This window comes from Lipotes vexillifer, unplaced genomic scaffold (genome assembly GCF_000442215.2).
Source record: "Lipotes vexillifer unplaced genomic scaffold, Lipotes_vexillifer_v1.1 scaffold408, whole genome shotgun sequence".
Taxonomy (NCBI): Eukaryota; Metazoa; Chordata; class Mammalia; order Artiodactyla; family Lipotidae; genus Lipotes; species Lipotes vexillifer.
In genome coordinates, this window is record NW_006787469.1 from 831,896 (window position 1) to 857,236 (window position 25,341).

Sequence of the window (25,341 nt, forward strand, 5' to 3'; positions counted from 1 at the left end):
AAGGTGGCTATACTAGAGAATTGTGAGAATTTATACGGGTGTTTTACCTCCTTCCAAACAGAAAATAATATTTATGTCCATGACCTATTGACATTTCAACAAATCACTACAGTTTCCAAGGCAAAGGGAGCATCACTGTTCACATGTGACCTCCAGGTAAGTGTGGGTGAGATGAAATTTGACTTTGTGCTTTAATAAATGCAGCCTTTCCTACATCATTCCTACCATTAGATGGGAAGAATAACATGGATATCCAAACTCAGCAGAGACTCCAAAGAGAATATTTGATTTTGGATTGTATTAGAGAAATTTCCCCCTTAAAATGTTGAAACATTTGCATTCCCTGTGTGTGCGCTACCAGACAGCTGTATTTCAGGAGGCAGCTAACCGAGGACGAAAATGCTTGCCATGGACAAACCATTAGTGGGAAATCAAGACTGTAACAGTACATGAACATAGCTTTAGGGCATTAAAGTGACTCTTGTTCTGAACGTATCATTGTGGTCTTTGTCTTTAGGGAGTTTTCGTTATTCGGAAAAGACATTTCTCCTGATTTTTGCCAATTCGTCATCCTTACCTTCTTCAAAATCTGCGTCACCCCTCTACTCAGCTTTGATCACTTTTCAGCACTTACGGTCTATATTGACGCTGCATCGTTTGTTGTATGCCTAGGCATTTCCGTCCCCCACTCCTTTAAAGGATTGAAAGTGGGCCTGCTGTCACTGACACAGGCTGATCCCTGCCCCTGCAGGTATTGACAGCCATGAGCAAGAAGCATTTAAGAAAAAAAGGAGGAAGCAGTTATATAGGTTTTCCTCTCTTAATATAAAGGCCCATGACATTTGCTGGGACCAGGGCCTCTGACTGGCAGCCCTTGGGGAGCAAGCGCTTCTCAGCCTGTTGTTTCTGAGCGCATCTTAGAGAGAATGGTGTGCTTTGGTTCAGCTTATCTGGCAGCATGACTTCGTATGACAAGGGATGTTCAGATTAGTAGCCTTTTCAAGGTAGAAAAGTCTCTAATGTAGTTGTCAGTTCTGGAGTCATCGTGTGCACATCCTTATTCGCTCTGGGTGTCTCTTCCCAGCACACAGAGACTGGGGAGGAGGTGTTGCGGATGTGTGTGGCTGTGAAAAAGAAGCTGCAGCTCTATTTCTGGAAAGACAGGGAATTTCATGAATTACAGGTAAAGTCCACTGTTTCCTGGTCCATGGGTTGGGTGAGAGCTGCTGCTAAGTTGACCCACAGCTTGAAAGACTTGCTTTTCAGTTCCTGTGAAGCTCAGGAGCCCAGTCTTGATGTTCTCCCCAGATGAATGCTCTGCTAGGAGTACCTACGAGTTACTTGTGCCCACTTGTCAAAGTCTCCTGGCCTTCAGAGGCAGGAGTAGGACAATTCTACATCTCTACAGATTCATTTATATCAAAGGGGGTTTTCACCTTTTCTGAATGCACCTTGTCCAGCTCACGGGTGACTTGTATTTTTATTATGGGTGGTTTCCTGGCCTTGTGCTAAGAGAATTGTATTCAGATGAGGGTGAGAGTAATTTTGCAGAATGGGGTGGAATAACAGGAAGGTCATGGTTTTTTTCCTTTAACATCTTTCCAATTGAACTCTTGCTGTCTTTCTCCAGGGAGACTTTAGTGTACCAGATGTGCCCAAGTCCATGGCATGGTGTGAAAATGCTATCTGTGTGGGTTTCAAGAGAGACTACTACCTAATAAGGGTAAGATTTACTATTTTGCAAGTATCGTCAGTTTACCTTGGGGAAGGTGATTATGAGTCTACCTGGGAGAGATGATTATGTGCTTCTGAACTGTAGATCAAGAGACTGCCTTAACTAGAGTTTTTGGCATAACAGGGTTTGTGTCTGTATGTTTGGTTATCTTTCATGCTCCAAATATCTTTCACAAATAAGATGTCTGTGTATCTTAAGCCAGGCAGAGTCAACTCTCAGTTCTCTACATAATGAATTATCCATATCCTGTATCTAGTTATTGGGCTAGATAATTAGGGCTGCATGGCTCTGTCCAGTAGCATTATCGTGGACTGCTATCTTGAGGCTTCAGTGCTGAGGAATTATATACTAATTTTAGTATTAACTTAAGTATTTTTAAGACTTTGAGTTTCCTGCCCCCCAAAATCTTTTAGTATATTTGTTGTAAAAATTATTTTCACTGTTTTTTTTTTAAAATTTCAAAAGCCATATATGTTTATTATAGAAAATAAGAAAATATAGATAAGGAAAAGAAAAGAAGTGCAAGTCATCCGTAATTCTCCCACTCAGAAATAATCACTGTTAACATTTTGGTAATGGGCATCTGCCCTATTTACAAAAATCTCATGTTATACACATTGTTTTATAACGTGCTTTTTCTCTTAAGTGGTAAATATCCACGACATTGGTTTTTTTCCCCTCCAGTATGCAGACTGTATGTAAAAAAGGTTGGTTTACCATTCATTTTATAGAATAACAGAAATTCCTTAGCTTCATACCCCTCTCATAATCCAGACTTGACAATCCTGGAGGTCTTTCTTCCCACCTCCCACTTCGCTACTCCCTTCTGTGTTAGCTCTTCATTGTTTATCTAGTTAATATATTTGTTCCCTGTTTATATTCTTGGACTAGCCTAATTTTATCAGGATCAGAATTGCAAGCTCCTAGGCGAGTTACTGCTGTGTAACTGATTGCACAGCCACTAGGCAGACAGGTGCCTGAGAGGAGTCTGTGAGGGGCGGGGACAGAGCCAAAAGTTGGAAGAGGGCTCTCATTCCTCTGACTACCTTAGGTGTTGCCGTCAGCTTCTTGAGGGTGGAGTGTTTTGAGGGTGAGGAATCTTGCTTTAGGACCAGGTTATTCAAAACGTATTCATTTATTTGCAGACAGTAAAATTTATTCTTTTGGATGTGCAGTTCTGAGTTTTGACAGATACCTAGAGTTGTATAACCACCACCACAGTCAAGAGTCAGAACAGGGGACTTCCCTGGCATTCCAGTGGTTAGGATTCTATGCCTCTGCTGCAGCAGGCACAGGTTCGATCCCTGGTCAGGGAACTAAGATGCCGCATGCCGTGTGGCCAAAAAAAAGAAAAAAAAAAGATTCAGAACAGTTTCATCATCCCAAGAAATTCCCTCATGCTGCCCCTTTGAAGTCAGCCCTCCTTCCACACCCCAACCTCTAGTAACCACTGATCTGTTCTTCATCTCTTATAGTTTTGCCTTTTCCAGAATGTCATGTAAATGGGATCATACAGTATGTAGCCTTTTGAGCCTGGCTTCTTTCACTTAGCGTAAATGCATTTGACATCCAACTGTGTTGTGTGTGTGTCAATATATTCTTTTTTATGACTGAACAGTATTCCATTGTATGGTTGTACTACAGTTTGTTTATCCATTCATCAGTTGAAGGACAAAGTTGTTTAAAATTTTTATACATTATAAACAAAGCTGCTATAAACTTTTGCACACAGATTTTTGTGTAAACACAGGTTTTCATTTCTCCTGAGGAAATGCCTAGGAATGGGATTATTGGGTCCCATGGTAAGTGTATATTTAACTCTATAAGAAGCCAACAAACAAAATGGCTGTACCATTTTGTGTTCTCACCAGCATCATATGAGAGTTCCAATTGCTTTGCATCCTCGCCAGCAATTGACATTGTTAGTTGCCAGGCTAGATGCTTGTCTCCACATTAGAGAAAAAGAGAACTGGTTCGACGTTGTGATGACAAAATTTGTCATAACAGACTGTAATATTTCTTTATGCCAAATAAGGAATATTATTGGCTTCTGTAGGTTTGGGGTTTTAACTGGATTTTTCCGGGCCATCTGTGTTCATGCCTCTGGCTGGAGAATGATGGGTGACTCACTTTGTGTCTTCCTATAGGTAGATGGAAAGGGGTCCAACAAAGAGCTATTTCCAACAGGAAAACAGCTGGAGCCCTTAGTTGCACCTCTGGCAGATGGAAAGGTGGCTGTGGGTCAGGATGATCTCACCGTGGTGCTCAATGAGGAGGGGATCTGCACACAGAAGTGTGCCCTGAACTGGACAGACATCCCAGTGGCCATGGGTGAGACCACCATAGCTTCTCTTTCCCACTTTGGGCCACCCTCGAAGAATGGAGCCCCTTTCATAGCTTTAGCAGACAGTGGTTTCCAGTGTCATTCACTCTCAGTTCCCCTTCTTGTAAGTAGAAAAGTGTTTTAGGGTTATTAAAAATGGGATATTCTGGGGACTTCCCTGGTGGTCCAGTGGTTAAGACTCTGCACTTCCACTGCAGGGGGCACAGGTTTGATCCCTGGTCAGGGAACTAAAAATCCCACATGCTGCGTGGTGTGGCCCCCCCCCCCCACAACCAAAAAAAACCCAGCAGGGATATTCTGGCTTTTGTAGGAAGTTGGGTTTTGCCCCAGAGGGGGAAGAATGTAAACAGAATTGTACATTTTAGGAAGTGATTGTCTACTACTTCTATTTTTACCTCAGTTCCTTTTCTTTTACCTTCTTTTTAATGGTTTGTGTCCTCTGCCAAAAAGCCTACATTTGGAAATTAGTGGAAATTTTTTACTTCGTCCTATAATCCATATAATTCAGCATCAAAAGGTTTTTGATGTGGTGGTTATTGCCGCTCTTGTTTTTGTAGCTTAGAGGCACAGAGTGTGTTCAGGTGTGTCTGTCCTATACACATCAGGTGTTTCTGCTCCTACACCTGCCTCAGGCTTCCAGCTCTCTGCGATGGTATTGCCTGGAAGCATATCACCACGCTGGCAGCAATTCATTTTTAGTCCGAAGAGTAAGCATTTTAGTTACTGCTGTGGAGAGGCATACAGACATGCTGTCTTTAAGGGCTCTAGCTCGGGAAACAAGGATTACATCTTGCATAAAGAGACGAAACAAGACGCTGCTTAAGACATTAAATCGGATGAGTTGAGATTTGGTAGTTGAGAAAGGGGAAGTTCATTGTTCAATTAATCAGTAAGAAGTTCCATTAAGATTGCACTAGACCAGGCAAGGAGTTCAGGATCTAGCTTAAAGAAAAATTTCTTTCATTTTAGGCAGAAAGAATAGTTTGAAAAATGAGCAGAAATACAGAAGACATGCTGATTTGTGAGAGGGCATTCCAGAGACTGACCTGACTGAAACAGGTGGTGTGGATTATGGAGGAATGAGGATGGGGCCAGTTGTTAGAGGCCCACTCAAAGGTCTGAGAGGCCATTAGATTCCTAAATGGTAGAATTGATAAAAGCATCATGTTCTCGGGTGGTTATTCAGGTGGTGATTAGAGATGAATAGATCAGAAGGAAGATAAATCAAAAGGACAGTATTTTATAGGGCTCAAGATTATGTATATTCACAAGTTTGCCATGGGTGGGGATGGTTAAGAGCTTCACAAGAAGCTTCGTGATGTTCTAGGGACCCTTGTTTTCCTTTAGAAGAGGAGGCTTGGTAGACTAGCTGAAGCTGTGTGTAATATGCTGGAAGTAGGTTTCTGGTTCCCCAGCGTGGGGACCCTGTTTTAAGACCTTTGTTAGTTCCCAGCCCCTTTGGCAGTGTTTCGCAAAAACATTTTTGTGCCTTAACACATGGAGGGAGGGGACATTCTTCCTGGGTAGGGTGGAAGAACACCATCTGACGGGAAGAAGACTAAACTTCTTATAGACTTCGATTATATTTCTGCTGCCGTCCTCACTACTGCACCCAGGCTCCAGTCATTCTGAAAGGACTTCCCATCCCTGTGCCTTCATCTGTGCTGTTGCCTCTTCATTTCTTGTCTGCCCAGCAGCGTGCTGCTCATATGACAAGGCCCCCGTTCAGTGGCACTTCCTCTCAGAAGTCTTCTCTGACCCACAGGCAGAATTAGTCACTTCCCCCTTGGTGCTCCCACTGCCCTTTCAGGTTTCTCCGTCATGCTAGCTGCACTGTCCCACTGGATGCAGTGAGTTGTCTGTCTCCTCTGCTCGTGCAGGAGCTCTGTGGGCTCTGGGCTCATGTCTTGATCCACTTTGAGAGTGCCTGAAACATCATAGCCTCTTACTAAATGCTTGCTGATTGATGAATTACTGACATTGTCCGCCATTCATTACATGCTTGCTGGACACCAGCCAGTCTGCCAAGGTTGAAGACATAGAGAGATCCAGACCATCTCTGTTGTCAAAGACTTGGGGAGACTGAACAAATGATGAGACATGACAACCAAAAGGGTTTCTAGTATAGATTACTTCATTTATTGAATGAGACCTTATTAAAATGGGCCAGATTTTAAAAGGACTGAGAAACTTTACATAGTTATACATATTAACATGAAAGAAAATTGTAATCACTTTTTTAAAATGAGGTCAGCATAAAAAAAGAATCCAATACAAAAAAACATGCTATTAAATTTTATTTTTGGTAAGATGAAAAATATCAACATAATATCAACAGTAGCATTCAAACTGATGAAGGTATTACTAAGGCCTTAGTTTTTCCTCATTTCTGAGTTCCCTTCTAGCTTTGAAATTTTATTGTACTATTCATTTAGAGTATAAATTGTGAATATAATATGAAAAACTTTTTATCTGAAAATAAATAATGAGGAAAATAAATTTATAGCAAGTTAGTCACACTAAGAAACTATTCTTATAAATATATTCTTTGAGGTTACATTTTTATATGATAATTATGCCATCTAGTGGTTCATTTTTTACTAATTTTAAAAAAATTCTATTTTTAATTGTGGTTAAAAAAACACATAGCATAAAATCTATCACCTTAACCATTTTTTCTTTTTTTTTTTACATCTTTATTGGAGTATAATTGCTTTACAATGTTGTGTTAGTTTCTGCCGTATAACAAAGTGAATCAGCTATATGTATACATATATCCCCATATCCCCTCCCTCTTGAGTTTCCCTCCCACCCTCCCTATCCCACACCTCTAGGTGGTCACAAAGCACAGAGCTGATCTCCCTGTGCTATGCGGCTGCTTCCCACTAGCTATCTATTTTACATTTGGTAGTGTATATATGTCAGTGCAACTCTCTCACTTCGTCCCATCTTACCCTTCCCCCTCCTCATGTCCTCAAGTCCATTCTCTATGTCTGCGTCTTTATTCCTGTCCTTCCCCTAGGTTCATCAGAACCATTTTTTTTTTAAGATCCCGTATATATGTGTTAGCATACGGTATTTGTTTTTCTCTTTCTGACTTACTTCACTCTGTATGACAGACTCTAGGTCCATCCACCTCACTACAAATAGTTCAATTTCATTTCTTTTTATGGCTGAGTAATATTCCATTGTGTATATGTGCCACATCTTCTTTATCCATTCATCTGTCGGTGGGCACTTACGTTGCTTCCATATCCTGGCTATTGTAAATAGTGCTGCCGTGAACATTGTAGTACATGTCTCTTTTTGAATTATGGTTTTCTCAGGGTATATGCCCAGTAGTGGGATTGCTGGATCATATGGTAGCTCTATTTTTAGTTTTTTAAGGAACCTCCATACTGTTCTCCATAGTGGCTGTATTAATTTACATTCCCACCAACAGTGCAAGAGGGGTCTCTTTTCTCCACACCCTCTCCAGCATTTATTGTTTGCAGACTTTTTGATGATGGCCATTCTGACCAGTGTGAGGTGATACCTCTTTGTGGTTTTGATTTGCATTTCTCTAATGATTAGTGATGTTGAGCATCCTTTCATGTGTTTGTTGGCAATGTGTATATCTTCTTTGAAGAAATGTCTATTTATGTCTTCTGCCCATTTTTGGATTGGGTTGTTTGTTTTTTTTGATATTGAGCTACATGAGCTGCTTGTATATTTTGGAGATTAATCTTTTGTCAGTTGCTTCGTTTGCAAATATTTTCTCCCTTTCTGAGGGTTGTTTTTCGTCTTGTTCATGGTTTTCTTTGCTGTGCAAAAGCTTTTGAGTTTCATTAGGTCCCATTGTTTATTTTTGTTTTTATTTCCATTTGTCTAGGAGGTGGGTCAAAAAGGATCTTGGTGTGATTTATGTCAAAGACTGTTCTTCCTATATTTTCCTCTAAGAGTTTTATAGTGTCTGGCCTTACATTTAGGTCTTTAATCCATTTTCAGCTTATTTTTGTGTATGGTGTTAGGGAGTGTTCTAATTTCATTCTTTTACATCTAGCTGTCCTGTTTCCCCAGCACCACTTATTGAAGAGGCTGTCTTTTCTCCATTGTATATTCTTGCCTCCTTTGTCAAAGATAAGGTGACCATATACGCATGGGTTTATCTCTGGGCTTTCTATCCTGTTCCATCGGTCTATATTTCTGTTTTTGTGCCAGTACCATATTGTCTTGATTACTGTAGGTTTGTAGTGTAGCCTGAAATCAGGGAGCCTGATTCCTCCAGCTCCATTTTTCTTTCTCAAGATTGCTTTGGCTATTTGGGGTCTTTTGTGTTTCCATACAAATTGTGAAATTTTTTGTTCTAGTTCTGTGAAAAATGCCATTGGTAATTTGATAGGGATTGCATTGAATCTGTAGATTGCTTTGGGTAGTATAAATCATTTTCACAATGTTGATTCTTCCAATCCAAGAGCATGGTATATCTCTCTGTTTGTTTGTATCATCTTTAATTTCTTTCATCAGTGTCGTATAGTTTTTTTGTATACAGGTCTTTTATCTCCTTAGGTAGGTTTATTCCTAGGTATTTTATTCTTTTTGTTGCCATGGTAAATGAGAGTGCTTCCTCAATTTCTCTTTCAGATTTTTCATCATTAGTGTATAGGAATGCAAGAGATTTCTTTGCATTAATTTTATATCCTGCTACTTTACCAAATTCACTGATTAGCTCTAGTAGTTTTCTGGTAGCATCTTAAGGATTCTCTGTGTATAGTATCATGTCATCTGCAAACAGTGACAGCTTTACTTCTTCTTTTCCAATTTGTATTCCTTTTATTTCTTTTTCTTCTCTGATTGCTGTGTCTAAAACTTCCAAAACTGTTGAATAATAGTGGTGAGAGTGGGCAGCCTTGTTTTGTTCCTGATCTTAGAGGAAATGCTTTCAGTTTTTCACCATTGAGAACGATGTTGGCTGTGGGTTTGTCATCTATGGCCTTTATTATGTTGAGGTAAGTTCCCTCTACGCCTACTTTCTGGAGAGTTTTTATCATAAATGGGTGTTGAATTTTATTGAAAGCTTTTTCTGCATCTGTTGAGATTATCATATTGTTTTTTATCCTTCAATTTGACCTTAACCAGTTTTAAGTGCACAGTTCAGTAGTGTTATGTATATTCACATTGTCGTGCAGCACATTTCAGAACTTTTTCATCTTGTAAAACTAAAACTCTGTACCTATTAAACAAGAACCCATTTTCCCCTCCCTCAGCGCTTGGCACCATTCTACTTTCTGTTTTTATGAATTTGACATACTAGTTACCTCATGTAAGAAAATGGCTACACCGAGAATGCCATCCAGCTGCCTCCTCTGTGAACCACTGAGCATTAGGTGGAGTTCTGCATCTTTTCGCTGTGAAAATCTCAAGCAGAAATAACATTGGCCAGAAATGTGGATCTCTTTCTGTAGCATAATTTTAGGGGGAAAAAAAGAGAAGTTGCCCTTCTCTTGCCTTTCCTAAGAGAATGAAAGAAGTTATGTAACCTTGTTCTCCCACTGACTTATTGTTAGGGGAGCTGCAGCTGGCCTTGGTCTGGCCTGGCTTTGTGACGGATGAGAAAGGAGCCAGTGACACTTTCACCCAGCTCTCTCAGGAAAACAGTAGGAGTGGAGTCACGTCCCTCTGAGCAAAGCTGGATGCATCTTTTTTGTGCAGGAGATTTAGCATCGCTGAGACAAACATTTTTTTTTTTCTTTATATATCACAGTGTAGGATCCTGGCTTGGTATTTGACTAGTGGACCATTTGGAGATCCAAATGCAGCTTAGAACTGAGAAGCTGAAACAGTCCATAACCCTAAAGGCTTAGAGCAGAAGCACAACTCAAGATGTTCTCTCTTGTGCAGAGCACCAGCCTCCCTACATCATTGCCGTGTTGCCTCGATATGTGGAGATCCGGACATTTGAGCCAAGGCTTCTGGTCCAGAGCATTGAATTGCAAAGGCCTCGTTTCATTACCTCAGGAGGGTAAGGAATTTCTTTCTTGACTGTAGCTGCCATATTATTGCGAAGCTTTAAAGTCATCTTGTTATCATAAAGCCAGCGCTCTTTTGCTAATCCTCTTACTCCTGTCTCCAGATCAAACATTATCTATGTGGCCAGCAACCATTTTGTTTGGAGACTCATTCCAGTCCCCATGGCAACCCAAATCCAACAGCTTCTCCAGGACAAGCAGTTTGAATTGGCTCTGCAGCTTGCAGTAAGTCTTGTTTCTGAGATTTGGGTGTGAGAAATGGGCCTTCCTCATTGTTCTGCCGAGTAGCGGATTTTAGTTTAGATGTTCTTATTTAGTTTGGACTGGAGGAATAAACACAGAGCTGAAAGTCAGGGGGCTTGGATTCAGGATCTGACCCTGCCATAAAATATCTATGGGACTCTAAATGATTTCACTATCTCAGTTTGCTTATCTGTCAAATGTAGAATGAATGCAAATTATACTAATAGTATTTCATAGAATTGATAGGACAGTAAAATAATGTAATAGATATGGTATGGCCTTGAAAAATTCAAGACAATGCTAACATTAAAATAACAGTCATAACTGTCAAGATTACAGTGTGATTGAATGCAACAACTACAGGGCCTCTCAAAATCCCTTTCACCAGTAGCCTCCTGGGCTTGGGTAAGTAGGCCTTCTTTAGGTATTCTGAACCCACCTCAGGTTGCTACATTCAATTCAGCAGGGCTGCAGTCACAAGACTCACTCTCCTTGAATGGATGGGCTGTTACTCGTGGGATGTTACTCACAGCAAAGTACTAACCATACTTTTCTTTCAGTGATGCTCTCATTGCCAAAACACTTCTTGGAGATTGACTTTCAAGTCTTGTCTTATTCTTTTAAACATCCCCAGTGGTGATTATTGTCATCTCTAAAGGGTGGATTTGATTTTATGAAACAACTAAAAGTCATTCCAAGCCTCACTTAGTCATTAAACTGGACAGTGCTAATTTGGTAAAAGAGAAGAGATTTTTTGAAGATAACAGTAGGAAAAGTTAGTTTTCAGAGTATCTTATAAATTACTTCTGAAAGGAAAACAGTGGGCACAAATTTTGGAATACATATGTTTATAATTCTATATGGTGTATACGTTTGAAGAGCAACATTTATTTTGGGTATATAAGTTCTAGATATAAAACAAAAGTCCAGTCTTAGTAGTTAGACACATTTAATATACCATAGATTGTTTCTGTCTTGGGCCATTTAATTTTAGCATCTTACAATTTTTTCCCCACTCATCTATTTCTCTAAATTATTTTATTTTCATTTTTAAAATAATGATATCCATGAACCCACCATCCTACCCCCCAGAAATAACTTACGTAACCTATATGTCCCCCCATCCCATCCCTCTGCCTACCCTCCAGACACAGCCATTATCCTAACTTTGTGTTTATCGTGCCCTTAAAATTTTTTTGTTTAATATTTCATATATATTTGTGTGCTTGAATATGTATTTAGTTTTTGAACTTTATAAAAAGGGTATTATGTAGCACATAGTTTTTTTTAGTATCTGTTTTTCTTAAAAGGAAGGTCTCAGGTCTTTGCAGTGATCTTCCTGCTGCAGGTTGTCTGTTTAATCTTCAGTAGAGAAGATGGAAGTGGGTTTCCATTTTCCCTTCTCTTTTCTAGGCTTGTACTTACTAGGTGTTCTGCTCTATGACAAAAGAAGGTTGCTTGATATCATCTTAGCTCTTGAGGAACCTATCTTTTATTTAAATTAATCAGAGAACGTACATGAAACTTTCAGAGGGCAGTTATGTACTAAACTTTGCTTTGGGCTGGAAAAGGCATCCTAAGGTTGGACCTTTTAAGGATAGGTAGGAGCAGGAGCAGGAAACAGGGAGAGTTACAGAGCCCGAGGAAGTTAAACTAGTGAAAACAGGGCTTCCCTGGTGGTGCAGTGGTTGAGAATCCGCCTGCCAATGCGGGGGACACGGGTTCGAGCCCTGGTCTAGGAGGATCCCACATGCCGCGGAGCAACTAGGCCCGTGAGCCACAGCTACTGAGCCTGCGCGTCTGGAGCCTGCGCTCCGCAATAAGAGAGGCCACAACAGTGAGAGGCCCGCGCGCCGTGATGAAGAGTGGCCCCCGCTCGCCACAACTAGAGAAAGCCCTTGCACAGAAACGAAGACCCAACACAGCTATTAATTAATTAATTAATTAATAAACTCCTACCCCCAACATCTAAAAAAAAAGAAGAAGTGAAAACAAGTGTGGAAACAAGTATTTCCAGGATGCTTGGAGCCCATCCTGACTGGCATGTAGGGTGTGGCTTGAATGTCTGGGAATAACCTAGCTAAGGAGGCTGTGCCAGGCTTTGAGAGCCTTTAAAACACCAAGCAGGAGAGCTTAGCCCAAGCATGGTGACATGCTGATGATGGCCTGGACTAGGGTGAACGCAAGAGAAGAGGAAAAGAAAAGAAGGGAAAACATGGAGAGACCTTTTTTTTTTAAAAATTGGGGTATAGTTGACATGGAGAGACATTTCAAAGGAAGAAATTAAATGTGGCAAAGATTGCTTAAAAAGGGTATAAGGGGGGAAAAGGTTAAAGGAAGAAGCAGAGATAATAAGTAGCTCTATTTATTTGGCTTTTACTGTGAACAGGACCTTTCCCAACTGTGCCAGCTGTGTTAAACGTCTTTCATTCCTTGAGCAGGCCATGTTCTCTCTGTCATTTTAGGGCCCTGCGCACACTTGCTGTCCTCTTGGCCTGGAATCCCCTCCCGTCTGTCACCTGCCAGCCTCGCCTGGCCAACTCCAGCTCATCCTTTGTGTCTAAGTTTACATTCCTCCTGGGAGCCTTCCTGGACCCACTGCTCACACTAGACTGAATACCCAACCCACATGCTTCTATCATCACTCACCCTGTTTTGTTTTGATTTTTTGTTTTTAAACTAACCTCTAGACTTTATTCAGATTTCACCAAGGTTTTCCAGTAATGTCTCTTTTTCTGTTCCAGGTTCAAATCCAGAAATCACATTGTATTTAGCTGTCATACATTCTTAGTGTCCTCTGAGCTGTGGCAGTTTCTTAGTCTTTCCTTGTTTTTCATGACCCTGACAGTTTTCAGGAGTACTGGTCAGGTATTTTGTAGAAACCCTATTGTATTTTAATTGCATAGTGACTTATGATTAGAATGTAAGGGCAGTCTGTGAGGGCATAGCATGTTTCTGATACCTGGTGTATACTGAATAAATATTTGTTCAGTGAGTGAGCTCCTACCTATTATATTCTCTTATCAGGAAATGAAAGATGATTCTGACAGTGAAAAACAGCAACAGATCCATCACATCAAGAACTTGTATGCCTTCAACCTCTTCTGCCAGAAGCGTTTTGATGAGTCCATGCAGGTCTTTGCTAAACTTGGCACAGGTAACAAGTGGGTATGGCCTAGGGATAAGGAACTAAATCGAGGGAGGGGGAACTGGAAAGGATGGGGAGAAATGACACCAGACTTCTGAGAATGGGGAAAGTTTACGCTCATCTAAATTGATCCTCGTACCTAACAGGATCCTGTGAGTGGCCATGTGGCTACATATTTACAGTCCTGATCTTATGACTCTGGTCTCACCTACATATACAGACTTCCAGTTTTCCGGGATGCTTTGCCCTTGCCAGTAGAGGAAGGTAACAGAAAGTCATTCAAGTCAACACATGTGTGTTTGATCATCTTGTGGTTATTGACCACTGTTCTAGACAAAAGTCACTGGCCTGAACTTAGTAGGATTCAACAGTAGGTCATGTTTTTAAAAATTTGTTAATTTAATTAATTTATTTATTTTTGGCTGCACTGGGTCTTCGTTGATGCACGTGGGCTTTTCTCTAGCTGCGGCGAGCGAGGGCTACTCTTCGTTGCGGTGCATGGGCTTCTCACTGCAGTGACTTCTTTTGTTCAGAGCTCGGGCTCTAGGCGCGTGGGCTCAGTAGTTGTGGCACACGGGCTTAGTTGCTCCGCAGTTTGTGGGATCTTCCCAGACCAGGGATCGAGCCCGTGTCCCCTGCATTGGCAGCCGGATTCTTAACCACTGCACCACCAGGGAAGTCCCACCTGTAGGTCATTTTTAAGAGCCACGTAGGGCAGTGCTGCAAATCCCTTTCTTTTCTCAGTGTCCTAAAAGCTCTCTAGACACTAGAGCATTGTGATGAGGAGCAGGTACTTTGGAGGCAGACTGCCTGACCTCAGGCAGACTGGACTCTCTCTGCTTCAGTTTTCTCCTCTGCAAAACAGGGAGAATAATACTACTCACCTCACAGTGTGGCAGTGAAGATTATGTCAAGTGCTTAGGAAAGTGCTTAGAACAGTGTGTGGTACTTAATAAATGCCAGGTAAGTGTTTGCTGTTATTATTATTAAATTTTTCATTTGGGTATATTCCATTTTTGCTTAATTTAGATCAGTCTATACATACTTGGCTTGACTCTCTATCTCCTCTTTTTTCCTCCTCTTTGTTTACCTTTCTTCCATCTTCCCTTGACCTTGGCCAGCAATAAACTGGTAACTCCCTGTATCAGTTAAGGCTCTTGGTTGTGAGCAGTAAAAACCAATTCTGGAGAATTCAAACAGTATCTGGTTAAATTAAGCATGGCTTATTGGAATATTAAGGGAATGGCAGGTGGAGGAGCCTGCCAAATAAATGGGGGACCAGGCTTGGGAATAGTAGGAGCCAAGGTTGCTCCGGAGGAAGCAGGAAATAGGAAGCTGGACAGTAATCCCTCTGTAGCCAGGACAGCCGAGGCAGTCCTCCACCAGCACAGCCACTTCCTTAGCTGTTACTGCCACCACCTCCCCTGTTGTTGCATCCTCAATAAAAGTTGCCCCCATCAGCTTGTATTAGCTGTCTAATGCCATGTAGCAAATTATCCCAAAAGTTAGTGACTTAAAAGAACAAATCGTCTGTTACCTCTCTTGGTATCTGTTGGTTAGGAAGTTGGGAAGTGCTCAGCTGGGCAGTTCTTGCTTGGGGTCTCTCATGTGGTTGCAGTTGTGTACTGGCTGGGCTACCTTTGTCTGAAGTCTTGACTAGGCTAGAGGATCTACTTCCAAGGTGGCTCACTCTCATAGTTCACATGTTGGTGCTGGTTATGGGCTGGGAGCCTCAGTTCTTGTCCAGGTGGGTATCTCCATAGGGTTGCTTGAGTGTCCTCATGCAGAGTGACTGGCTTTTCCTGGAGTGAGTGATCCAGGAGGCCTAGGTGGAAGCCTCAGTGCCTTTTACGATGGTCACTTCTCCTGTATTCTGTTGATTTACAAGGGCTTTCCAAGTTCAAGGCAAGGGAACACAGACCCTACCTCATGATGGAGGAGTATCAGCATTACATAAAAGAAGCGTGTAGGACTGGATATACGATGATGTGTGCCATACTGCTTGTCATCCTTGAATCACTTTCTCAAGATCAAAGGGATCTGATTGGCCAGGATTAGGTCATGGTCTCACTCCTTCTGTGTCCTAGGGGTGGGAAAGGAGGTTGTGGCTACACTGCTTCTAAAGGCAAAGATAGTTGCCTGAACTATTCTCCCACCGAGACGACACATGGTCTGGAAGAAGGAGCTCACCAAAATGAAATAGTTTGCTCTTAAGAAGGAGGATGGAAGCTGGGTACGCTGAAATTGATAAATATTTACCATCCTTCCTCTGAATGAACCCAGTTGGGGCATTTGTTTTCAGTATGCCACCAGCTCTTTGGGAAGACACTGGAATAATAAGCTAGAACTGCTGTAACAACTTGACCCTTTTTCCATGTACCAACAATAGTTGAACTTTAAAATCAATCCTAATGAAGCTACTACTTTTTAACTTGTTCACTCCACTAATATATACTGAGCTCTTAAGAGAGTGCAGTGCATTCTGCTGGGCCCCAAGCAACAGTAATCAGACAGGAATTCTGCTTTCAAAGAGCAGTCTAGTAGGGAAGATAAGGTACAAGTGGACCCTTACAGCAGCAGGAGGTATGTGCTGGTGGTGATGTGGTCTGGGGGCAGCTGGCTATTGACTGGGCCTTTGGGGCCTTTGGGGCAGCATCTCCATTGACTGACTTCAATCTAAGGACTGGTCCTTAGGTCCTATAGTAGATATTCTTAGTATATTCAGAAATCATCAGACCACTAGTGACAGATTGACCCTGACACATGAGACTGATATATTAATAGAATGTCCCTTTATTTGCTTACAGTAGGGAGGCTAGATCCCTTACAATGGCCAGAATATTCGTGTGGCACCCAGGGTGCCCTTTGTTATATGTATCGAGGTACAGGCATTTTTGCTATAATGCCTTGAATGTGGTCCTGCAGAACCTTATGTTCTATAACAAATATGAAAAGTAACAGGACTTAAGGGGCAAATAACATTGGAGCAGACCACTCAAATCCTAGGCAGCATTGTAACTGGAACACTAATAAAAATAACTATCCTACTAAAATGAAATTCCCACTGCTTTTGGTACCCAGCATGATAGTCCTTTGCTATCTTAAACTCTGGGGCTGTGCTTTCTCTTTTGAGATAAGATCTCTGAGAACATTTGCTTCTGGTAGAAACTAGTTTCATCAAAGTAAAAAATCTGATCCTGGGTGCAGCCTTCTTTATGAGACCCTCCAAAACAGTTAATGGGGAGGAAACATCTTTGCTTCATTTTTACTCTCATCTTCCCCAGATGGCTTAACTTAGTAGAAAGTATAGTGGTTTTTGAAGCTACTCATCAGCCATTACTTGCACTAAAAGAGGGTACTTTTATAGGATTTTCAGCTCTTTTCTTTAGATCTTCCTGTATAAGTTAAGGTTTCTCATTAATTGTAAGAAAGCTTGCCCTCCTGGTCACTTCAGAACATTAACAAGCTGGGGAAAATTGCATACCAACCAAAACAACTTTTGCCTCATACCTACACCATTCTCCCACTTACCAGCTGCACATAAGCCAATTCAGATTAAAAAATCTATCACACATAGTATAATACCCTCTAGGTCCATCCGTGTTCTTGCAAATGACAAATTTCATTCCTTTTTATGACTAATATTCCATTGTGTGTATATATATATATATATATGCCACATCTTCTTTACCCATTCATGTATTGATGGACACTTAGGTTGCTTCCATGTCTTGGCAAAAATAATGCTGCAGTGAACATTAGCGTGCATATATTTTTTTGAATTAGTGTTTTTATTTTCTTTGGATAAATACCTAGAAGTGGAATTATTAGATTGTATGGTAGTTCTATTTTTTATTTTTTGAAGAATCTCCATACAGTTTTCCCTAGTAGCTGCACCAATTTACGTTCCCACCAACAGTGCATAAGGGTTCCCTTTTCTCCACGTTCTTACCAACACTTGTTATTTCTTGTCTTTTTGGTAATAGCCGTTCTTTTTTTTTTTTTGGATGCGTTGGGTCTTCGTTGCAGTGCGCGGGCTTCTCATTGTGGTGACTTCTCTTGTTGTGGAGCACGGGCTTTAGGCACACGGGCTTCAGTAGTTATGGCTCGCGGACTGTAGAGTGCAGGCTCAGTAGTTGTGGCACACGGGCTTAGTTGCTCCGCGGCATGTGGGATCTTCCCAGACCAGGGCTCGAACCCATGTCCCCTGCATTGGCAGGTGGATTCTTAACCGCTGCGCCACCAGGGAAGCCCCAAGAGTCATTCCTTTTAAAAAGTCAATCTGGAACTTATATTGCTGTAGAACTAGTCTTGTTTTAGTTTATCCTTAAATTGCTGTGTTCCTTTCTGGGGAATCATGTTTACCTTCCATGTAGATCCTACACATGTGATGGGCCTGTACCCTGACCTGCTACCCACAGACTACAGGAAGCAGCTACAGTATCCTAACCCGCTGCCTGTGCTCTCTGGGGCTGAGTTGGAGAAGGCTCACTTAGCTCTGATTGACTACCTGACACAGGTAGGTATATACAGAAGTATATGGAAGAGTTTACCTGGAAGTTTCAGTACCTGCTTCTCTATGGCAGGGAACTGGGGGCCTTCTATAATGCCACAGGTGTTCCGTAAATGAACACTATTGAAGTCTGGGGGGGGGCACATTTTTTTCTGCTTCATCTCCCTGCTTAACAATAGTATTGAGCTCTTTTTTGCCAAATCCTGATACCAGGAAACACATTCCGTTCATGGTAAATTCACGCTAAGCTATTATAGGAATTAAAAAGAGAAAAGTTTAGTTGATAGAAAAGAATACATTTTTTAAAACAAACTTTTTGGGAACATACATACTTTTGGAAAACTGCTGTTCTATGCAGCAAACTTGGAAAACACAGAAAAGTATAAAACAAAAATAAAAATCACCTATAGCTCTACCACCCAGAGAAAATTAACTAACATTTTAGTGTTGTCCTTCCAGACTTTTATTTGTACCTGTGAATAATTTTTTTTTTTTTTTTTCTTTTTGGCGGTACGCGGGCCTCTCACTGCTGTGGCCTCTCCCGTTGCGGAGCACAGGCTCCGGGCGTGCAGGCCCAGAGGCCATGGCTCACGGGCCCAGCCGCTCCGCGGCATGTGGGATCTTCCCGGACCGGGGCACGAACCCACATCCCCTGCATCGGCAGGCGGACTCTCAACCACTGCGCCACCAGGGAAGCCCCCTGTGAATAATTTTTGCTTATTTATATATTAGTTTACTTATTACAAATGGATATCAAGCTATATATTGTTTTATAGCTTACTTTTAAAACATTTAGCCACATATTAGGAAAGTCCTTCCCTGTCATTAAATATTCTTCTATAACATGTTTTTTTTAGGGGGAGTATTTAGACTTAAATTATTTTCAATTTACTGTTATGGCAGATAAGTGAAATTTTCATGTCAGCACTAAAACTAATGTCTCCATTGAAGCCTCTGAACCCTACATTTCTGTGCAGAAGGTTATTATTTATTTCCTGTGCACCCACTCAGAGTCAGAGAACTTACTAAATTTTTTCCCAGAAGTGTTCTGCTGACCTTTATAAGGGGTCCTCTGGATGGGCATGAGAAGTATTGCTAGGAAAATTGTAAGCCAGCTTCCCATCACCTGCTTCTGGGTCAGTGGGTGTCCCACAGGTCCAGTCAGGCATCCATTGCTTTGGCATTTCCTTGACATTGGGTTCCAGGGGTGGCTGACAGCCCGCAAGGAGCACACAAACTTGCCTCTGTCTGCATACTGCACACCCCATGAGCCAAGTGAAAAAAGGTTCCCGGGGCAGAAAGTCTCCCAAGCATGTGGCATCACAGAAAACCCTCTATTTTCAACATCTTAGCATTAGGGGACTTCAAGCATACATTTTTCCCTGGCCTTCTCCACTGAGCTTGGAATACGTGGAGGTAACTGACATGAGCATTGTGCCAGAGAGTTGGTAGAACAAATAAGACCATGGGCGTGTCAGACACAAAATAGTACAAACTGGATGATTCCGTTTATATAAAGTTCAAGAACAGGGGAGAAGTAATCTCTAGTGATAGAAATCAGATCAGTGGGGGTAGAGGGTGGGAGAGATTCTTTGGGAAGAGCACAAGGGAACTTTCAGGGGTAACAAATGTTTTGTTTTTTGATTGGGATGGTGGTTACATGCATGTATATATCTGTGAAAAAGCATCTGATAGTATACTTTTTTTTTTTTTTTTTTTTTTTGCGGTACGCGGGCCTCTCACTGCTGTGGCCTCTCCCACTGCGGAGCACAGGCTCCGGACGCACAGGCTCCGCGGCCACAGCTCACGGGCCCAGCCACTCCGCGGCATGTGGGATCTTCCCAGACCGGGGCAAGAACCCGTGTCCCCTGCATCGGCAGGCGGACTCTCAACCACTGCACCACCAGGGAAGCCCCTGATAGTATACTTTTAAGGGGTACATTTTATTGTACATAACTTATACCTCAATAAAGTTGATTTAAAAAAAGAAAAGAATGGGGGCTTTGGAATCAGACCCTAATTTGAAATCTGCCTCTGCCACTTAGGAGGTATCTAATATCTGTGCCTTAGGTTCTTCACTTATAAAATGGGGCTAATATTACCTGCATTTGTTTTAGGTTTACAGTAGGATAATATATAAAGTGCTTGGCATAATGCCTGGTCTGTGGTAAATACTCAGTAGATAATTGTCTTTGTGTCTGGTGATTTGGTGTTCATCTGTTTTGATCCCTGATAAAATTTGAATGCTAATGTGGGATCAGGGTGGGTAGGTGTGAGCTGATTTAGAATTTGGAATTGCCTAGTAGCTCGGGTGATAAAGATTTAGTCCTGGCCTTGACCCCGCATTTTTGGCCTTGGCAGAAACGAAGCCAATTGGTCAAGAAGCTGAATGACTCTGATCACCAGTCTAGCACCTCCCCGCTCATGGAGGGCACTCCTACCATCAAATCCAAGAAGAAGCTGCTGCAAATCATTGACACCACCCTGCTCAAGTGCTACCTCCATGTGAGTTCTCCAGCACTCGGGTCCCCACAGGACCCCTACTCTGGGGTCCCTGCCCCTACTCTGGGGTCCCTGCCCCTGGTAAGAGTGAAGCCTTTGATGACAGGAACCAGCTACTCTTGGCCTGACGTCTGTGAGCTTCTTGGAATTGAGGGGATACGGCGAGATGTTGACCCAGAATCTTACAGTGGGCTGGTCTTCTCTGCTAAGATGGGGGTTAGTGCTACGAGGTGAACAGGGACAGTATTTCCCCAAAGAAAATTTCCCCTGTCTTTACCCTCCCTCTCCCAAAAAAACCCTTGAAACATGTTGTTTGAAAGAGCATAAATGCTTTACAAGGTACTACCTGTAGTCCTGGCAAAGGGTTGTTTGCTGTCTCTTGCTTGTCACACCCCTGGTGTTTCAGCCTGAAGCAGGCCGGGGCTGGGGAAGGGGCGGGCTCCCCAGGAAGCAGCTTCTGCTGAAATCCTGCCTCCTCTGCAGACGAACGTGGCCCTGGTGGCCCCCTTGCTGCGCCTGGAGAACAACCACTGCCACATCGAAGAGAGCGAGCACGTGCTGAAGAAGGCTCACAAGTACAGCGAACTGATCATCCTGTACGAGAAGAAGGGGCTCCATGAGAAAGGTGACTGGAGGAGAGGTTTCTTTGGTTGGGAGGGTCTCTTGTATTTTGACTGGGTGTTGTTACCGAATCAGGTCCGGTTGCTCCCCGCTCGAAAATCAGTACACGAGAGAGAGACAAATGTTGGTAAGAAAGGAAAGTTGCTTTTAATGAGAGTGCTGGCAGTCTGGGGAGATGGTGGACTCAGTGTGCCCCAGAAGCCCCCTCTGAAGATTCTGCTCGACCACGAAAGCTTTTAAAGGGAAAAAGGGAAGTAATCTCAGTTAATCATTGAGATAGGGGCCATCCCCACTGTGTGCAGGCCTGTTGCCTTCTTGTGACTTTTCTTTAGATGCTGTCTTGTTCACACAGTTTGTTCACAAGATTACTGAAGGGGAAGCTAGGGCGGAGACCTGGCCCTCTTTTAATTACTTATTCTTCATTTCTATTTCTTTGATCTATGGAAAGAACCAACAAGTTAAGCAAAGTATTGTGTGATCACAAGATTTGAAAGGTGTGCTAGGGCTACAGATAAGCAGAGCATGTAGGTTACCGGTTTAAGGTTAGTGACAAGACAAAGGGGCCTCCTGCAAAGACCTCTTTCCTGCCAAAAACTGCTTACAGTGTGATGACTTTCCAAGGAGATACGCCTTCTGGAAGGGGTTCATGACCTTATTCTTGGGCTTCATGGCCAGCTCTGCAGGTGCTGGTGGACCAGTCCAAGAAAGCGAATTCCCCTCTGAAAGGCCATGAGAGGACAGTGCAATACCTGCAACATCTGGGTAAGTCCAGCTTGTGGAATGGGCGCAGGGAGAGGATGGTGCAAGTGGACCTGACCTCTCTCCCTTTCTGATTCCGACTGGTCATTCCCCTCCCTCCCTCATGTTCACCCAACTGGGTTCCTCTGACTGGGGTGAAAGTCCCCCTGGTGATGGAACCATGACAGCTGCTTGGTGTGTAGCCAGCTCGGTAGGCCCAAGCAGCCCTGAGTGACTGGTGCTTGGACAGAGCTATCTTCTCCAGAAGATAAATCCTGGGCAACCTGGGCATCTGCCTTCCCGGTCCTATGGGCAGGGTGGGTGGGCTTCATCTGCTGACTTTTCCCTCTAGGCACAGAAAACCTGCATTTGATTTTCTCCTACTCAGTGTGGGTGCTGAGAGACTTTCCAGAGGATGGGCTGAAGGTAGGTCATGGAGCCCCTTGGATTTATCTGGCACCACGGTTGGTCCTGATTCTACTTCAGACGGCAGTAGATGGAGGGGGAGGAAGGATTCATGCAGTTCTCTGGTGTTTCAAAGACTGGGAAACATGGAACAGCAATGAGTGGAGTGGAAGGAGCCTGGTGCAGATGCCAGGAGACCTGCGACCTAGTCTGTCCCATAGTAACTGGCCACAGATGCCCTTCCCATACAGTGTCTGTCCACTTGACCCTAAGCTTGTGCGCACGTGCGTTTGGAAGAATTGCCATCAGATGGTTCTGCTGCTAGAACTCAGGTTTTGTTCCAACAGATATTTACTGAGGACCTCCCAGAGGTGGAGTCTCTGCCGCGAGACCGAGTGCTTGGCTTCTTAGTGGAGAATTTTAAGGGTCTGGCAATTCCATATCTGGTAAGGTATTTTTTTGATCTGAACTAAAAGGCTTCAAACCCAGGATCCAGGACTGCATGAGTCAGTGATTAGCCAGTTCAGATTAGGGTTTCTGTCCCTTGGGGATTGGAAGGAATGTAAGGAAGGAATTGTAAGGAATGTAAGGAATGTAATATCCTCTGAAGACAGAGATCCCAGTAGACCAAGCTGGAGATGGCACTTTTTGATGCTACCTTCTAAAGATTTAAAGATGCTCCCTTCTAAAGATGACGTACAGAGGGATAAAAGAGAAGGATGCTGGAGAAAAACATTTCAGAGCCACATTTGTACAGCCAGACTCAACTGTGACCGAAGGACAACAAATCAGTCCTAAGTACCAGAATGCAAATACTCAACCTTAATTACATGGGCTGATTTGGAGGATTATGAGACAGAGTTAATAAAGGAGCTTTGATTGGAAATCAAGACAATAATTCCTGATACTGCTGGGCTGTACTGTGAAATTTCCCAGTGATTTTAGAAGAGCTATCCCTTGATAATATTTGTGGCCTAATTAGGGGACAATCTGGATGGGACCTCTTGGGCCTTAAAAATGTGAGGGAGCCTGGGCAATGGGCTGGGTCACAGCACAGAGGGTACCAGGCAGACCTGTGTCTTGCCTCAGGAACACGTCATCCACGTTTGGGAGGAGACGGGCTCTCGGTTCCACAACTGCCTGATCCAGCTGTACTGTGAGAAGGTGCAAGGTCTGATGAAGGAGTATCTCCTGTCCTTCCCTGCAGGTACCAGTTCTTGGAAAGCGGGGTGGCCCCAGGCCTTAGAGGAGAGCTGGACCTGAGGGTGTCATGGGTGGTTTAGGGAAGAAGACCTTCTCTGCAGGCCCAGGTGGGCAGGAAGTGCCTCAGAGGAGCCAGGGCAGCTAAGTGACCCCGCAGGTGAGACTCAGGGGCTGGTGCCTGGATCTGGGCACCTCTTAGCTTCCCTGGGCGTCACCCCTGGTGGTGGGGAAGGAGCAGATCTGTCCGCAGAGTGACACCTGTGCTGTTAGGAAACAGGTTTGTCTAGCAGAGTGCTTCTCTACGCAGCTTGGGTTTTTTTTCTTCTTTCCTCAAGCTGATGTTTTGGGGCCATGTAGAGACCATAAGCTAAGAGAAGGCCAACTGGAAACCACCATGGAGGCCCTTTCTGATAATTGAATCCCGTCCCTCTCGTCTTTCTTAATGACCCCACATTGCTGCCCGACAGCATCCTTTCATGCTGAGCGTGGTTTTCCTTAAAGGCAAAGCTCCAGTCCCCGCTGGCGAGGAAGAAGGAGAGCTGGGAGAATACCGACGGAAGCTCCTTAAGTTCTTGGAAATTTCTAGCTACTATGACCCAGGCCGGCTCATCTGTGATTTTCCTTTTGATGGTGAGTGTCTGGCTTAGGTCCAGAGCCACTTTAGCAGAAGGTAATGCAAAAACAGATCTTTCCCTTTTACCAGTTCCCCAGCCCTCCAAAAGGTTGGGCCTGGGAAAAACCACGTTTCAGGCCTGTGCTCCTGTTCTGTCCCCTCTGAAGGCTCAGTTTTGTTTGAGAGGAGTCTCTTTTGGGTATGAACCACATGCTAATTTTTATTTATTTATTTATTTTTGGCTGCGTTGAGGCTTCATCGCTGCACACGGGCTTTCTCTAGTTGTGGCGAGCTGGGGCTACTCTTCGCTGCGGTGCGCAGGCTTCTCATTGTGGCGGCTTCTCCTGTTGCGGAGCACGGGCTCTAGGCGCGTGGGCTTCAGTAGTTGTGGCACGTGGGCTCAGTAGTTGTGGCTCGTGGGCCCTAGAGCGCAGGCTCAGTAGCTGTGGCACATGGGCTTAGTCGCTCCGCGGCATGTGGGATCTTCCTGGACCAGGGCTTGAACCTGTGTCCTATGCATTGGCAAGTGGATTTTTAACTACTGTGCCACTAGGGAAGCCCCACCATAGGCTAACTGATGGCCAGGTTGAAAGCTGTTTCTTGCTTCAGTACATATTCTTGGCCAATTTCATTGGTTAGCAGTTTTTATAATCTGGCATAATGTCTAATTATACATCAGACAGACGTATGTCTGAAAAAGACACACATCTGTCTGATGTATAAGCTCCATGAGAGCAGAGACCAGGTGTCCGTTTACCTAGCTGAAGTGCCTGGTACGTTGTAGGTGCTTATTATACACTTGGCTGATCATATCAAGTGTTGTTGCCCCATTTATAAGCAATCACAAAAAAGATGGGATAAAGTACCTCCTAAAATAGCTCCCTTCCCTCTTCCCTTTTAAAAATTTTAGTAATTTTCTCCTTGAAAAAATCCCAAGTAATAAAAATATTTTTTCCCCTTTTATATTTCCCCAATATCCATTCCTCTAATAGCTTAGCCCCTGGCCTTGGGCTTTTGCCTAATGGGGATGATGGTTACTTAAACACCTTTTCCCCCACAGGCCTCTTAGAAGAGCGTGCTCTCCTGCTGGGACGCATGGGGAAACACGAACAAGCTCTCTTCATCTATGTCCACATCCTGAAGGATACGAGAATGGCTGAAGAGTACGTTGACCCTGTCATCCCACCTTGCAAGGGTCTAAAAGAGGCCCCTCAGAGAGATGAGAGGCGTGAGAGGCTAAGAAAGCCACCCCTCCACCCTTCAGCAGG

The 25,341-nt window shown here is 43.3% G+C and overlaps 1 protein-coding gene and 1 non-coding gene across 2 annotated transcripts in view; both read left to right on the forward strand.

Moving 5' to 3' along the window:
* Nucleotides 1–25,341, forward strand: part of VPS39 (VPS39 subunit of HOPS complex) — a 45,198-nt gene that overhangs the window by 16,544 nt on the left and 3,313 nt on the right. The window contains exons 5-20 of the mRNA XM_007460143.1: nt 62–156; nt 1,085–1,183; nt 1,631–1,723; nt 3,883–4,066; nt 9,960–10,080; nt 10,192–10,312; nt 13,358–13,487; nt 17,855–17,997; nt 20,353–20,496; nt 20,977–21,118; nt 21,790–21,876; nt 22,205–22,278; nt 22,605–22,703; nt 23,347–23,464; nt 23,962–24,090; nt 25,134–25,236. Coding sequence (XP_007460205.1) covers nt 62–156; nt 1,085–1,183; nt 1,631–1,723; nt 3,883–4,066; nt 9,960–10,080; nt 10,192–10,312; nt 13,358–13,487; nt 17,855–17,997; nt 20,353–20,496; nt 20,977–21,118; nt 21,790–21,876; nt 22,205–22,278; nt 22,605–22,703; nt 23,347–23,464; nt 23,962–24,090; nt 25,134–25,236 — 1,882 coding nt within the window. The remainder of the gene's footprint in view (nt 1–61; nt 157–1,084; nt 1,184–1,630; nt 1,724–3,882; nt 4,067–9,959; nt 10,081–10,191; nt 10,313–13,357; nt 13,488–17,854; nt 17,998–20,352; nt 20,497–20,976; nt 21,119–21,789; nt 21,877–22,204; nt 22,279–22,604; nt 22,704–23,346; nt 23,465–23,961; nt 24,091–25,133; nt 25,237–25,341) is intronic.
* On the forward strand, nt 4,234–4,306 carry TRNAG-UCC (transfer RNA glycine (anticodon UCC)). The gene has a single exon. It is a non-coding gene; the product is annotated as a tRNA-Gly (tRNA).